General features: G+C 48.7%; 1 protein-coding gene across 1 annotated transcript in view; it reads left to right on the top strand.

Annotated features, from left to right (window-relative positions):
- The window catches only part of MTMR3 (myotubularin related protein 3), a 40,252-nt gene that overhangs the window by 15,875 nt on the left and 9,545 nt on the right, over nucleotides 1-14,832 (top strand). The window contains exons 7-13 of the mRNA XM_017837447.1: nucleotides 5,045-5,250; nucleotides 5,461-5,592; nucleotides 7,502-7,613; nucleotides 8,467-8,662; nucleotides 10,207-10,392; nucleotides 11,785-11,955; nucleotides 14,215-14,360. Of these exons, the coding sequence (XP_017692936.1) occupies nucleotides 5,045-5,250; nucleotides 5,461-5,592; nucleotides 7,502-7,613; nucleotides 8,467-8,662; nucleotides 10,207-10,392; nucleotides 11,785-11,955; nucleotides 14,215-14,360 (1,149 nt within the window). The remainder of the gene's footprint in view (nucleotides 1-5,044; nucleotides 5,251-5,460; nucleotides 5,593-7,501; nucleotides 7,614-8,466; nucleotides 8,663-10,206; nucleotides 10,393-11,784; nucleotides 11,956-14,214; nucleotides 14,361-14,832) is intronic.

Genomic DNA, 14,832 nt, shown 5'->3' with positions numbered 1-14,832 from the left:
AGGAAACTTGGCAAACCCATGATCCTGGGTGGGAGCAGTGAGAGCAGAGAGCTCTGGGCCACAAAACACTGTTTACCCAGCTGAAGGTTCTTGTCTTGGGAAAGGAGAACAAATTGGCTCGTGGCAGCAAACCATTATCTTTAAATCCTCCTGTCTTCTCTCCCTTGCCTTCCAAGCAGCACAGGGGTTTAGAGTGGTTTCTTTTGGAATGGTGAGGAGTTGTTCCATCCTCTGCTCAGCTCTGGGAGGGGGGAAAAATGCCTTCCAGCATATGCTGACCTTTAAAAATGTAGATATTTTGTTATTATGGTGCTATATATAATATATATATGTATAAAAGAGAACAGTGTGATTTCTCTGGGGGTCGGGGTCAGCTTTGCACGCTGCATTTCAGGCCACTTTGGGCCTTTTCTGCAGTTGTCACATAATTCGGGGACACCTCACCTGCAAACACAGGGCAGCTTCCCTCCTCCTGTCACCCCTGCACACAGGGAAAGCACTTTGTTCTCATTCCTGGGAGCAGCCTGCATTCCAGGGATTTATGGGAGAACAATTTAAAAGTCAAAAGACCACAGAGACTGAAATTGTCCTGTCCCTGCCTCCAGTTCTGTGCAGTTCTGCTGAGGCTCTCTGTGGTAAATCACAGCTGCCTTTTCATTGCCAGTCTTCAAATCAGGGAGAGAAAAGTGGTTCTATTATTTTGACTTCTTTTTTTTATTATTTGACATTTAGTAATAGATTTTTCAAGACATCCAGTTCATCATTCTGGGCTCTAATTGAGCTCACAGCAGGGAGTGGATGATGATCCATAGGATTTCAAGGCCAGGTTGGACAGGGCTTAGAACAACCTGGGCTAGTGGAAGTTGTCCCTGCCCATGGCAGGGGGTGGAACTGGATGGGCTTTAAATCCCTTCCGACCCAGACCATTCTGTGATTGGAATTCCATGTATAGTTTTATATATTTAAATATATATACATATATATATATATATATAGCCATAAAACCAGCTTTTTCTTACTCTTGGAGGAGTAAGAAACAAAACCTTATTCAGCGTTTTTTATCCATTAAAGATGATTTGGGGACTTAATGATTTTAGTTTCATTATTGATGACAGTAGTAAATCTCTTTTTGCTTTACTTCAGGGGGGAAAAAGAGTAATAGTGATTTTTAAAAAAATTAGTCCAATGACTTGTCTCAGATGCTGAACAGTGGGACAGAGAGAGACCAGAGACAGACCCTGACAACCACAAATTCCCTGTCCTTGTAAAGCAGTCAGGGCTGAAAAGCAGAACAAACAGGGCTGAATTCGGAGACAAACATCAGGAATACTCCTGGAGATTGGACTGTCAGGAGTGTTGCTTCTATTCTCTGATCAGATTTCTACAGAAATCTCACACCCACTCTCTGCAGTTTTGCTCAGTGTTTACAATTTTTTAAACCTCTTCACATATTTTATGAGGTCACAGAATCCCAGACCGATTTGGGTGGGAAGGGAAGGGACCTTAAAGCTCATCCAGTTCCATCCCACGGGCAGGGACACCTTCCACTAGCCCAGGTTGCTCCAAGTCCTTTCCAACCTGGCCTTGGACACTCCCAGGGCTGGGGCAGCCACAGCTTCTCTGGGCAACAATAGTTTATGTGGATAAATCTGGCCCGTGACATGGATTTTGTAGCTTCCTTGTTTTGGCCACAGAAAATCAGTTTTAGAGAGAAGGCTCTTGGGATTTTGTGAAAAGACAATAGAGAGGATTTCCTACCTTCTGGAAAGGGCATCCTAAGCTTGGAGAACCTCTCTGGACGTTGGCTGTGTGGAAGGTGTCCTTTTGCCTTGCCCACTGCTGGAGGGGAGCACCCACCCAGGCAGGTCCTGCTGGCACAGGGAAGGAAGGCACGTGGAGAACTGCCCTGTTCCCTCCTTGCTGAGTTCTATCCCTGAATTCCTGCCGTGGGTTTCCCATTCCGAGTGCTGGGAGTTCAGCAATGCAGCTCAGGGAGCAATTCAACCCTCCTTAGTCCTCCTGCTCTGTAGTTACAAGGACTTGGGGGATTTATTGTTGTGCTCAAAGGTGGTTTGATCACGGGGGGGTTAAGCCTGTGCAGGGGTGTACGTACATCCTACAGCCATACAACAGCTTGTAAAGGGCTTTAGAGCTGCCTAATGGGGGGTTACTCCTTGGTTTCTGCAGGGGGGCTGCGTGTTGATGTGTCTCTAGTGAGGGAGTTCGCTGGGGAGGTTTTGCTTTAAGTTTTTTAAATCTGTTTTTTTTGTTCCTGAGCTCTGAGTGACAACATCTTATCCCCAGGGACCTCAGAATCGCTGGCTGTCTTTTATCCCAGTGGCCAGTCCAGCTGGAATGAGTGTGATTCCTCAGACCTCCCATGCCCCTAAATAGAACTGTTTGCTGATTTCTGCTGCTACATCTGAACGTGGCATATCTGTGTGGGATGGGAGTGTTTGGGCTTCACAGCCACCAACGAGCTCAATGTCTGGCCTAGTGATTCTTTATTATTTGGGGTATAATGCGAGGCAAGAACCTGGAGATGAAAACCTAACTGTTTATGAACCTGTGAAAATGGATCTGCAGCAGGTAGTAATGAAATCTGGGAGAACATATGGAAAAATAAATGAGCTGCTCTGTTCAAAATAGATTTCTTACACGTATAATGATGTTTTATTTTCTTTTATTATTTGCGCAAGCATAGCGGGGAACAGGGTGGCCTTTCAGCGATTGGCACGGATTTTTTGCTGAACTAATTTGCTATGGGTAGAGCTGTTTCTGAAAGGCTATTAATTCCAGCAGAAATCCATTTCCCTGTGCCGGCAGTCGGCTGGCACCTGGTGCAAGTGCCGTGGCTCCGCATCGCCTTCCCTCCGCTTCAGCTAACGCGGCGTGTCAGCTCCTTCCTCTCACCGGGGGGATTTTACGTGAAACAATTATACAAGCCCCGTGGAAAATACTTAAAATACCATCTCACAGCCTGTTTTGTGACGGGGGGGCCCTGCCCCGCGGAGCCGTGTCCCGCTGGATGGGGAGCAGGAGGCGGCGGCGCCCACGGGTGCCCGCGGGGACACTGCGGAGGAGGTGCTGCACAGCCCCCCGGGGTGACAGCTCTGACAGCACATCACACACCAGCCTGTCACACCCACGGACAGCCCTCAGAGTGCTCACAGGGAGAAGGGGAAGATGGAAAGCTTTGGGGGGGTTGTCTTCCTGTGCAGGGCTGGCGGAGTCGGCTGTTCAGATTTGCTGAAGGGTTGTGCTGAGCCGTCACTGCTCTGGAGTTCCTTGATTAGAGGGAATCGAACAACTCCTGTTGCCCTGAGGCTGAGATGGGCAGTTTGTTTGCAAGAAGGCTCTAAAATCCTTTGCTGCATCGTAACCTGTAGGAGCTGGAATTGGCATGTGTGTGCTTTGGAAATGGGGGGTTGTGCTGGGACTCCGGAGTAAGAACAGCAGTGCCCAGAGGCACCTCTGCTGGAAGGGATGTGTTCCCAGAAATCCACTGCTGTCCTGGGCTCATTCCACAACGTGGGCAGCAGGGCAGGGGGATTCTGCCCCTCTGCCCCCTCGGGTGAGACCCCCCTGCAGAGCTGCCTCCAGCCCTGGGAACAGCACAGGGAGGACGTGGAGCTGCTGGAGAGAGTCCAGAGGAGGCCCCGGAGATGCTGCCAGGGCTGGAGCCCCTCTGCTCTGGAGCCAGGCTGGGAGAGCTGGGGGGGTTCCCCTGGAGAAGAGAAGGCTCCAGGGAGAGCTGAGAGCCCCTTACAGGGCCTAAAGGGGCTCCAGGAGAGCTGGAGAGGGACTGGGGACAAGGGATGGAGGGACAGGACAAGGGGAATGGCTTCCCACTGCCAGAGGGCAGGGAGAGATGGGAGATTGGGAAGGAATCCTTCCCTATGAGGGTGGGGAGGCCCTGGCCCAGGTTGCCCAGAGAAGCTGTGGCTGCCCCTGGATCCCTGGAAGTGTCCAAGGGCGGGTTGGACGGGGCTTGGAGCAACCTGGGCTAGTGGAAGGTGTCCCTGCCCATGGCAGGGGGTGGAATGGATGAGCTTTAAAGTCCCTTCACATCCCGACCATTCCAGGATCCTGTGATCTGCAGGCCATTTAAAGAGAGAAGCACAGTGTGTGGATGGGTGGGGGGATATTTCGGCTGGGACATGAGGCAGGGAATGAACATCTCTGGCTGTCCTGTTCTCAGCATTGTTGCCTCACTGTGTGGCCTCAGAGAAGTTGTGTCTCTGCTGCTCTGGCTGCTCCCTCTGGACCCATAGATGGGCTTCCTTGGTCCAGGGCTGAGCTCCCTGAACTCAGGGGCTGCTGGGCAAGGTCAAGGAGAAGGTTGTTACTCCCAGCTGCAAACGCTTCAGTGAATGGGGAATCTCAGAGCTGGTGGCAGCAGTGGGATGTGCCAGCACAGAGGCAGCAAGTGGAATTACTGTGATCAGATGTTTCAGTCCTCTTTTTATAATAGATTGTAGAGGAGAGTTTTTAAATCTTTTTCGGGTCACGCTTGCAATGGTTCGATGAGTTTTAATTATTTCAGATCTGTTCTTTACGTGTAGTACAAGAAGGTGGGTCTTTAAGGAAATAACTCTTCAGACATGTAAAAAAATGTGATTTTTTTAATGTCACTCCCCAGGAGGTGAGAGCCATGTTCAGGTTGGGGTGTTCCTCATTTATCTGCCATCCAGCAGGTGTTGAATTCCTCTGGAATGCCTCACCTGCTGTTCCAAAATGCTCCCCAGCCTTCACTGACCAACAGGCCACAATATTGAGCAAGAAGATGCTTTGTTTTCTCTTCCTGACCTTGCTTTGACTTTCCCCTTTGAGTGACTGTGTTCTCAGTCAGCATTTGGAAGGGAAGCACCTGGAATACGCTGCCACTGACTCCCAGGTTGGATAACTGCTGGACAGTGGCAAGGTCCCCAGTGGGAATTAAGATACCGCGGCACACCAGTGAAGTTTTTGTGCCCTCTGGATCCTTTTCATCCTGATCCTTCAAGTTATGCACTGTTGGTTTTGTTCTTCCTTCCCTTTCCAGGCACCAGAGCAATGGGGCAGTGATCTCCCGCTGTGGGCAGCCCGAGGTCAGCTGGTGGGGCTGGAGGAACGCCGACGACGAGCACCTCGTCCAGTCCGTGGCCAAGGCCTGCGCCTCGGACTCGAGGTCCAACAGCAACAAATTGATGAATGGGAATTGTTCCAGAGATTTCTCCAATGGAGGGGACCTCTCTGATGTGGAGTTTGGTAAGTCTGTCCCTGGTGCTTTTCTGTGAGAGGCAGAGCTTTATGTAAAAGCTTAATCTCCCGTGCTGGAACAGGTTGAATCCATTGTGTTCAGTCAGGCATTCTCCAGTTACTGTGTGCATGTGCACTGTGGGACTGAGTGAATCGTGTTGTGACCAAGGTCAGAAGTATCCTTTGAGTTTCTCACCAGTTGCATCTCCTCCCTCCCAGACTCCTCCATCTCCAATGCCTCGGGAGCAGAGAGTTTGGCAATTCAGCCCCAGAAGCTTTTGATCTTGGACGCGCGATCGTACGCGGCAGCCGTGGCCAACAGAGCCAAGGGGGGAGGCTGTGAGTGCCCAGGTGAGCAGCACTTCTACTTTCCATTCAGTTAATCAAAAGGATGTGCTCCAATGGAATTGCACTGATCCCCTTCAGGACTGCCTGTTTAACTGACCGTGGGGATGGAGGGCTGTTCATCTGTCTGAATGTTCTGGATCGTAGCAGCCACCACCAGCCCTTCCAAAGGGCAGGTTTAGCTGTTAATTAAGGCTGTTCCCAGAGCATAAACCCAGCTGGTGACAGAGCTCAGTAAATGCTGAACTGTGTGGAACATGCTGATGAGCTCTCCCTTGCTGAGTCAAATATATAAACTAGAGAGAGAGAAAAGGTGTCCAGTGTGCTCATGGCTAAAAGCCCTGAACTTGTAAAACCCACTGACTGCAGAGAATAATAATACTCTAGAATGGTAGTGCAAAATACAGCTTTTCAACAATTTTTCTAAAGCTGAAACATTTTTCAGCGTTTATATCATAACCAACTGCAATCCTGCTTCACCTTGCCTGTGTAATACATTTGCAACACCACTTCGTGTTCTTTGGCACTTGTGCGTTGGTGCTTTTTTAAACAAGGTGTTATTTATGGTCACTACTGGCTATGAATGCAGCCTGTTAAAATTCCATGGGTGGAGAGTCTGGAAAAAAATGCCAGACAGAAAAACTGGAGATAAGATAACAAAATCTCTTTTGACCGTGTGTTCTTGTTTTGGTCTTTGCTGCAGTAGCTGCACTTTATGCAGCCACCAGTAAGGAAAGATGAAGTTTCCATTTAAAACCTCAAAATTACTAAATAATTCTTTATGAGAGAGTAAAATTTCGAACCAGAAAAGCAGAGTCTACAGGAAGTTTGATTTTCTTGTATATTGGTTCTTGAATTCTGTGTAGAAGATTTTCAAACAGCTTGTCATCTTCAATAAATACTTGTATTGCTTTCTACTGCTAAGTTTTCTGCAGGTATTGCCAAGTTTGCTTCATTCTCTGTATAAAAATAGCTCATTTATGCTGTGCTTTATTTTAGATATAACATAACTCAGTGAAAAGACCAAAAAATGCTGAAATTGTCTTGTGCAATCTGTGGCTGTAGTTACAGAGTCCATTGCTAACAGGATGTTCTCTTTGGGTCAGCAGCTGTTGGGCTGATAAAGAGTTGGGAAATCAAATGATGCAAAACATGCTCAGACTCCTGCATTTCCCTGTGCAAGCACTCAGTATCCCAGATTCTGCACCCTGATTATTTTTCTCCTGTAGAAACAGTCATTTTAGCTCTTGTGTCACCATTTTTGTGCAGACAGAAACATCAAAACTAAATCTGGAAAAAACCATGGAACTGGTGTTTTTCTGGCTCTCCTTGGGTGCCCCCCTGAGCTGTGACCCTGTCTGCACATGAGCACATCCCCATAGCAACATCCAAAGTAATTCCATAGATCTTCTGTTTTCCTGAACTTCCAGTATTGCTCACACATGTGATGCTTCCTCATAAAATTCCCCTCAGAAGAAAGCAGTGGATGGAGTGACCTTTCAGCCTTTCTGAGTGCTTAGGAAAAGCAATCTATGACTTGCATCCATAAATTACCAGTTAAATATTATTTATGCTCTGCATCTTATGATATTTCTCAGTCTTTACAGACACTCTGGGACCTGGAGCACAGGAATGTCCCTATTCCCATAGGTTTGCACTCTGCTTTGTGTAACCTGGAGTGAAACATTGCGAGTAAATACAGCAGGACTTTGGTAAATGCTTCCTGTTTTGCTGGGCTGTGGTGTCATGCCTGGAATACCCACCGAGCTCCAAGGGCTGCTGTGTCCTTACAGAATAGCCATGAACGGATTATTTCATCTGTCCACAGCAACAGGTGCTTGTTTTGATGAAAAAAAGCTTCTTTTAGAAATGCAGTTGTTTAGTTTCTTCCCTCTTTCTTGCCCTCTCCCTGCAGAGTATTACCCCAACTGTGAGGTGGTGTTCATGGGGATGGCAAACATCCATTCCATCCGGAAGAGCTTTCAGTCCCTGCGTCTGCTCTGCACACAAATGCCAGATCCAGGAAAGTAAGTGGATGTTTGGGCCTTGGGTGACGGTGTTTCTGCAGCCACGTTCTGCTGCTGCTGGGTTGGAAACTGAAATTCCGTGGGTTTTCCCCGGTGACTGTCCTGGGTGATAATGCTCGGCTGTGTATTTTCATTTCCATGGAGGTCGTTGGTTTGCTGTGATTGAAGTGACCCTAGAGAATTAGTTGTGAAATTATAGTGTAATTTTGGATGTTGATACCAGTGTTGCTACTTCTGGTGGGCTTCTAAGCACTCACACTTAGGTTGACATGCTATTCCCAGCTCTTTAATATTCACATCTTGTCTCTCCTTTGGAAAATTCTGGCTATGTTCCATGTTCCCCTCATTTATAGTGTCATTTCAAGAGAATATTTCATCCCCCTCCAGTGCTATGGGGTACCTACCCTGTAATAGCCCATCAAATCCGGAGCTTCTGAGCTTGGGTCTTCACTAGGACACTGGAGTTGTTAATTAAGGCTGTTCCCAGAGCATAAACCCAGCTGGTGACAGTGCTCAGGGAATGCTGAACTGTGTGGAACATGCTGATGAGCTCTCCCTTGCTGAGTCAGACATATAAACTCCCACTTACCTGTTTGGAAATCACTGCTAAAGCCTTCCATGGTCTCAAAGTCGATCCAGACCCTCAGCTCATCCCAGAGAGTGGCAGTTCCTCGGGTAGACGTGTGGCTTTGTTGCTCCACCCCGGGAGAGCATTAACGAGACATAAATGAAAACTGCTCCCGCGTGCCACTCACAGCGTATTGACACAGCAGCTTCGCCGTGATGAATTCGGAGATCCGAACCTGAAAGCATTTTAAAAGGGCAAAAACTGTCTTCCCTTGTTTTCCTCTAGTTGGCTGTCGGCTCTGGAGAGCACCAAGTGGCTGCAGCACTTGTCGGTGCTCCTGAAGTCGGCGCTGCTGGTGGTTCACGCCGTGGACCGGGACCAGCGGCCGGTGCTGGTGCACTGCTCCGACGGCTGGGACCGCACCCCCCAGATCGTGGCGCTGGCCAAGCTGCTGCTGGACCCCTACTACAGGACCACAGAGGTGGGTGATCCCTCTGGGAGGGCACTGGGCAGCTCAGGGCCTTGGCTGAGCAAACCTGGCTATAAATTATTGCAGTTCTTCCCGCTAACGAAGGCACTGAAGCTGGCAGGAGTTAACCAACCACAGCCTGGACGAACAGTCTGTAACTCACACATTATATTCCCTTTGCTGTAACTGCACAGTCATGGCCTGTGCTTCCCCATATTTACCTCAGGAATATGGAGCACAAAGTGCTGCAACTGCAGTTTCCATTGCCCCACTGCAGGTTCTCAGCCAAGCACTCAGACAAAGCCTTTCTCTTTGCTGGATTTCCCAAGTGCATAGCTTTCCAGTTTCACATTTTCCCTGTCCTCTGTCAGTTATATTTCTCCTGTTTTTTCAGCCTGAATTTTTTCCCCCATCACTTTGCAGCACTGTGGGACATGTTCTGGCTGGGTTCCATCTGCCAGCCCACAGGCAAGATGCCTTTGTTGTCCAGAACAGAACTCTGTGTCTGAACACTGCTGTGAGCTGCTGCTTAAAGCCTCACTCACACAGGGACCAGAGGCTTGAGCTGCAGCAAAGCCTTTTGGATGAAGTGTGGAAACTTCTTGGATCCTTTTTCACATGAGTTCTACAAGCTGGCATCCACCAGGGCAAAACATGCTGCTCTGGCCTGGGCACAGAGCCTCCTCCTGGTGCTCCAAGGAGTGCTGTCCCTCCTGTTTAGGGTGCAGAGTTCTGCTCTGCACACCCTGTGCCTTCCTTGTCATCCAGAGGAAACCATAAACTGCAGCTGTCTATGCCAGGATCAGAAATGTTGAGGAAAATGAGTCTTCAGCATTGCCACGTCTCATTGCCATTTCTCAGCTGTCAACCATTATTTTGGCTCTGATCACAGCCTTTAACTCAATAAAGATTCTCTACAATTTTTCTTTCCTCCAAGAACCGAAACCTTCCTGCCCTGTGATGGATTTCAGGTCCTGTAAGACAAGGTGTCACATTCAGCTGCTCATCCAGGCACTGTTTGGCAATGTCTTTGCCCTTTTCATTTTCATGAGAAATCGCTCAAGTGAACCTTTAATCAGCCTTGTGACTGGTGTACACCAGACAAGCACCTGCTCTCCCTGAGCTTGGATGTCCTGTTGTGGATTGTTTCCTTTCCTAACAGGCAGATCTGCCCATCATTTTCAAGGGAAAGCTTTCAAATGTCCTGTCCAAATGCTGGGTACCATGATCCAGATGGGTTTGATCAAGATGAAGTTCCTGCTTGCCCCTGCCTGGAGAGATAGGGCTCATATCAGGATCCTCCCTGCCAGTCACTGAGGACTTAATCTGCCTTATTCCCTTTCCTGCTCGTGTAGTTTGGGAATCCATACCTGTCCCAATTTCATTTCAGAGCACAGAGGCACTAAAGCAGCAAAGAGAAGTAATGAGCCCAGTGCTGAAGGGAAATAAGAGAGTGAGAGCACATCAATAAAGTGATTCCCACGAGTCTCAGACCACCTTAGAAAACTGAGCCAAAGGAAAACAGGAATTCTTCATCTGTCCTCTCATTCCTGCAGGGTTTCCAGGTGCTGGTGGAGACAGAGTGGCTGGATTTTGGCCACAAGTTTGCAGATCGCTGTGGCCATGGGGAGAACTCGGATGACCTGAACGAGCGCTGCCCGGTGTTTCTGCAGTGGCTGGACTGTGTCCATCAGCTCCAGAGGCAGTTCCCTTGCTCTTTCGAGTTTAACGAAGCATTCCTTGTGAGTTGAGAGTTTTATAGACTCTTCTAAACTGGTGCTGGCGTCCACAGAGCCTGGGGGGCTGCTTTTCCCACCTGTCTGTGACATTCTGGAAGTGTCCAAGGCCAGGTTGGACGGGGCTTGGAGCAACCTGGGCTGGTGGGAGGTGTCCCTGCCCATGGCAGAGGATGGAATGAGATGAGCTTTAAAGTCCCTTCCAACCCAAACTATTCCCTAAGCATGATAAAGGTAATGTCAAAGCTGCCTAGATACAGCAAACAAAATTATTTGTCTATTCCATGGGATCTATTCACTCTTAAAACAGAAGCAGGACCCTTAAGGGTCCTTTTAGACTTAAAAGAAAGAAATTATATCAATTAAATATTCCCACCTAAGAGGTATAAAACATCCACACAGCATGAAAAAAATCATCCTTACTGGCAATACAAACCTCCCCCTGCTTTGATCATGTTTTGACTTGAAAACTCCTCCTCTAAAAACAACCTGCTCCATTCATTTTTTTTCAGTTTCTTTGCTGAAAATGAAAATGAAATTTTTCAGTCTCTGTGCTGAAAGGATAGGAGCTGTGTTTATCTTCTCTGGAAGCAGACAGCTCTCCCATTAGGAATTCACCCAGGATGGTCAAAGTCAGTCCCCGGGTGTCTGGGGAAGTGGCAGTCACGGGCTGCAGGAGCAGTAATCTGAGAAGTAAAAGTTTTTATGAAGTGTCTGATCCACTGAGAGATTTAAGGCACATTCCTGTGATTGTGGCTGACTTGAATTACCACTTGCCAGCTCAGCCATGTAACCGAGTCCGTGGACGGTCCTGGAGTAACTCGGTTGTGAAATGAGATACAACAGGTAGTAACTGGCTTCACTTCACACTGCTGATCTCCAGGGGCTGGCAGAGAACATACCCGTGGTGTTCTGGCCTTTTTAGAGTAACCCCCTAATTTTTTGGAGTACTGAACTACTTGTCTTCATTTGAACATCTGAATAATCCTAAGGAAGTCATTTATATGCCCGAAGTTAAACTCACACTAAGCCATTTTGTTAGGCTGGACCCACAGCACTGAGGGATTAATGACCAGTGTTTCTGGGGTGCATTAATGTTTTGTAGCACAGGAATCATGGTTCTCTGCTTTGCCTGTCCTGCAGAACAGTGAGTTTGAATCAATGTGACCTTTATACTTGATTCTGAACAAATATTTTGTCTTTCTAGGTTATATTTTTTCCTGAATTTTTTTTAGTTATGATTTTCAAAGATTCCACTCCACTTGCATTCCTTTGTAAGGAGGTATGCAAAAAATGCTGTGTATGGTGTGTCAGCCCTGGGAAGGGGGTTTGGCCATGCAGAGGGAGGGTGAAGCTGATCTCCTGTGCCACCTGACACGTCTGAATTGCTCTGTGCAGGTGAAATTGGTGCAGCACACCTACTCCTGCCTCTTTGGAACATTCCTGTGCAACAATGCGAAAGAGAGAGGAGAGAAACACACTCAGGAACGGACCTGCTCCGTCTGGTCTTTGCTGCGGGCAGCAAACAAAGCCTTCAAAAACCTGCTCTACTCCTCCCAGTCGGAGTCTGTATGTATCCCCCTCCCCCTGCAGGGAGAGCCCTGGGGGCTCCCAGCTACAGTCCCCAGAAGGAGGGGGGTACCCTGAGAAAACACCCCAACAGTGGGACACGAGGAACGGGGGGTTCAGCCACAACTGAGGTGGTGGCAGCCCCATCCCTGGAAGGGTTCAGAGCCAGGATGGGGCTTGGAGCAACCTGGTCTTGTGGAAGGTGTCCCTGCCCATGGCAGGGGATAGAATTGGATGATCTTTAAGTTCCCTTCCCACCCAAACTGTTCTGGGATTCTCTGAACTGTCACCATGAACAGAGGGGTGTTTCCAGACCAGTGAGCTCAGCTCTCCCCACTGACATTCACCTTGGAACACTCAGCTCAGGCTGATGTTTCAAGTCTTGTGTTAATTTTGCTGATATTTGAGGAATGTCAAATGCCACCTCGGAAATTTCTCCGTGCTGGAAATGTGTTTTCTGTAACTAAATATTTTACTGTATTTTTTGTAGCAGAAAACATTTCAGTGTTTGATAAATAGACCTCTCTAGAGAACTAAACTGTGTCAGAGGAGTGACAGAAAATTGCCTGCAAACCTAGACACTGTGTCTAAATTCATCTCAAAGCTAAACAGAAGAAGTAGCTCAGATTATTTGGTGTATTTTTGTCTCAGTACCTTCACGTTTTCAGTCTGGCTGCTCCATGGTAAGAGCTCACTGAACGTTCTGGGGAGGGGCTCACAGTTCCCTCAGTGTGATACAAGGTTGTGTGAGGCACTGAGGGGTGCAGAGCATGGCCAGGGGAACACACAGTCACCAAGTGACATCATGGGGAGGACTGCAAAGAACTTGTATAAATATTTAGGCCCTTTTTATTTATGAAAGTATGAGATGTCATAAACGGAGCTGTAAGGACTGTGCAGAGGGTTTGCATATGATAGATGTGGCTTTTGTTTGTTCCTTAGAGTCAAATTAAGGAGTAGGGAAGAGTTTTATGCCCACGCTGGTTCTGAGAAGATGAGTTTTCCGTTCCCTGAGCCCTCCTGGCTGTGTGTGCCGTGGCTGTGGCCCTGCACAGCTCTGGGTTGTCACTGCACCGAGCCCTCTGAGCCTTCCCTCCTGACACGGCATCCTGGGAGTGCTGAGGCAGAGCAGGCAGACACAGCCTGGGGGGATGTTTGAAGCTATGGATGCATCTAAATTTCCCTGAAAATGCCAGCAGGTGTGCCCAGCAGGAGTGTAGAGGGCTCTTGCAGGATGAGTGGACAGGGCTGTCCTTGGGCTGCCCTCGGGGACTTGGCCCCTGTTCTCAGGGAAGACAACACTGTCTGTGCTAACAAGGAGACTCTTTCAGTGTGGGGGAGTTTTGGTATTTTCCTGTCTTGGGTTCATCTTTCTGTGGTTTTGCTTTGGGCTTTGAAAGGTGCCTCTGGTGCAGCCACATCTGTTACAAAGCCAAAGTTTCAGAGCAGCAGCCACCCCACAGCCCTTCCCCTGCTCAGTGCCAGGGAAACCTGACTGCTCCTAGAATCACAGCATCTTCTGAGTGGGAAGGGACCCACAAGGATCATGGAATCCAACCCCTGGCCCTGCACAGACACCCCAACAATCCCACCCTGTCCCTGACAGTGTTGTCCAAACCCTCCTGGAGCTCTGGCAGCCTTGGGGCTGTGCCCACTGCCCTGGGGAGCCTGGGCAGTGCCAACCACCCTCTGGAGGGACAGACTGTTCCTCTGTCATTACCTGCTTTTCCACAGGGAGTCTGCTTGGAGAAGAGTGGAATTGCTAGCGTGAGCCCAGGTGTTTTTATCAGAATCATAAAGCATATTCCACAATCAAGGAATCCCTTTTAACAGCAAGGTGTCTCTTCCAAGTGTTTCTACATGTACTGAATTTGTACATGTGAGTGCCTCCTTTAGAGCCAGGATGGGCTGGGCTGGACTGGGGCCTCTGGAAGCGAGTTCAGCTCCCTCTGAAGTGGCACAGTGCAACACAACACACGAGGAAACCTCGGCACTGACAGTGGGCCACTGAATTCCACAGCAGTTCAGATTGCTCAGGAGCTTTGTGAAGGTGTAGATTCACAGAGAGCACATTGCAGGAGTTCAGTCAGGACGAGCTGAAGGCCATCAGTGTTCTGCCTCTGCCTCTGACAGAAAAGATCATTCTAGACCCAAGTGTGGCTGATTAAACACCATCACTGCTCGCTGGCACCCTCAGGGCTGAACTCCTCTGCCTGCTGGGAGCCAGCAGTCGACCCTTTCCCGTGTTGTCCCTCTCAGGTGCTGTACCCAGTGTGCCATGTGCGGAACTTAATGCTCTGGAGCGCTGTTTACCTGCCCTGCTCGTCCCCCTCCACGCCCGCCGACGACTCCTGTGCCCCGTACCCTGTGCCAGGCTCGAGCCCTGAAGAGCAGCCTCTGGGCAGGTGAGCCTAGAGCCCAGAAATCCCTCCTGTAAAGTAAGATCAACAGGGAATATTGTGGGATATAAAAGGAGAGTGTTTGTGGTGGGAGGGCGGGATTTCTCCCAGGTGGATTTGCGGGAATGTGGGACTGATTTGCCCCAGTGCAGTCTGTCGGTGTTTTGGGTTTGGAAGCTGTCACATTTCGGGGGTGATAATGTGGCAAAGAGAAGCTTGGCAAACAGAATTAAGCTTTGGGGGTCACAGAGCCACATAAAATTCCTTATATCCTTGTAGAATATAAGCTTTCCTTCAGTTATTTTGAATTGGAGTTCTTTTTTTGGCATTGCATAACTATTTCTTTGCTTTTCTGTACAATGGCTCCCAGCACATGTTCGTTAGGAGGTGAGACCAGGCTGGAAGCATTTGGGCTTGGTGGTAAAGGGATTATTCTGGGAATGTTTGAAGTCTGGTTGAGCATATTTTCCTGATGGCA

Source organism: Lepidothrix coronata, unplaced genomic scaffold (genome assembly GCF_001604755.1).
Source record: "Lepidothrix coronata isolate B3197 unplaced genomic scaffold, Lepidothrix_coronata-1.0 Scaffold305, whole genome shotgun sequence".
Taxonomy (NCBI): domain Eukaryota; kingdom Metazoa; phylum Chordata; class Aves; order Passeriformes; family Pipridae; genus Lepidothrix; species Lepidothrix coronata.
Note: the sequence above shows the minus strand (reverse complement) of the source record. Positions and strands in the feature narration are given on the sequence as shown.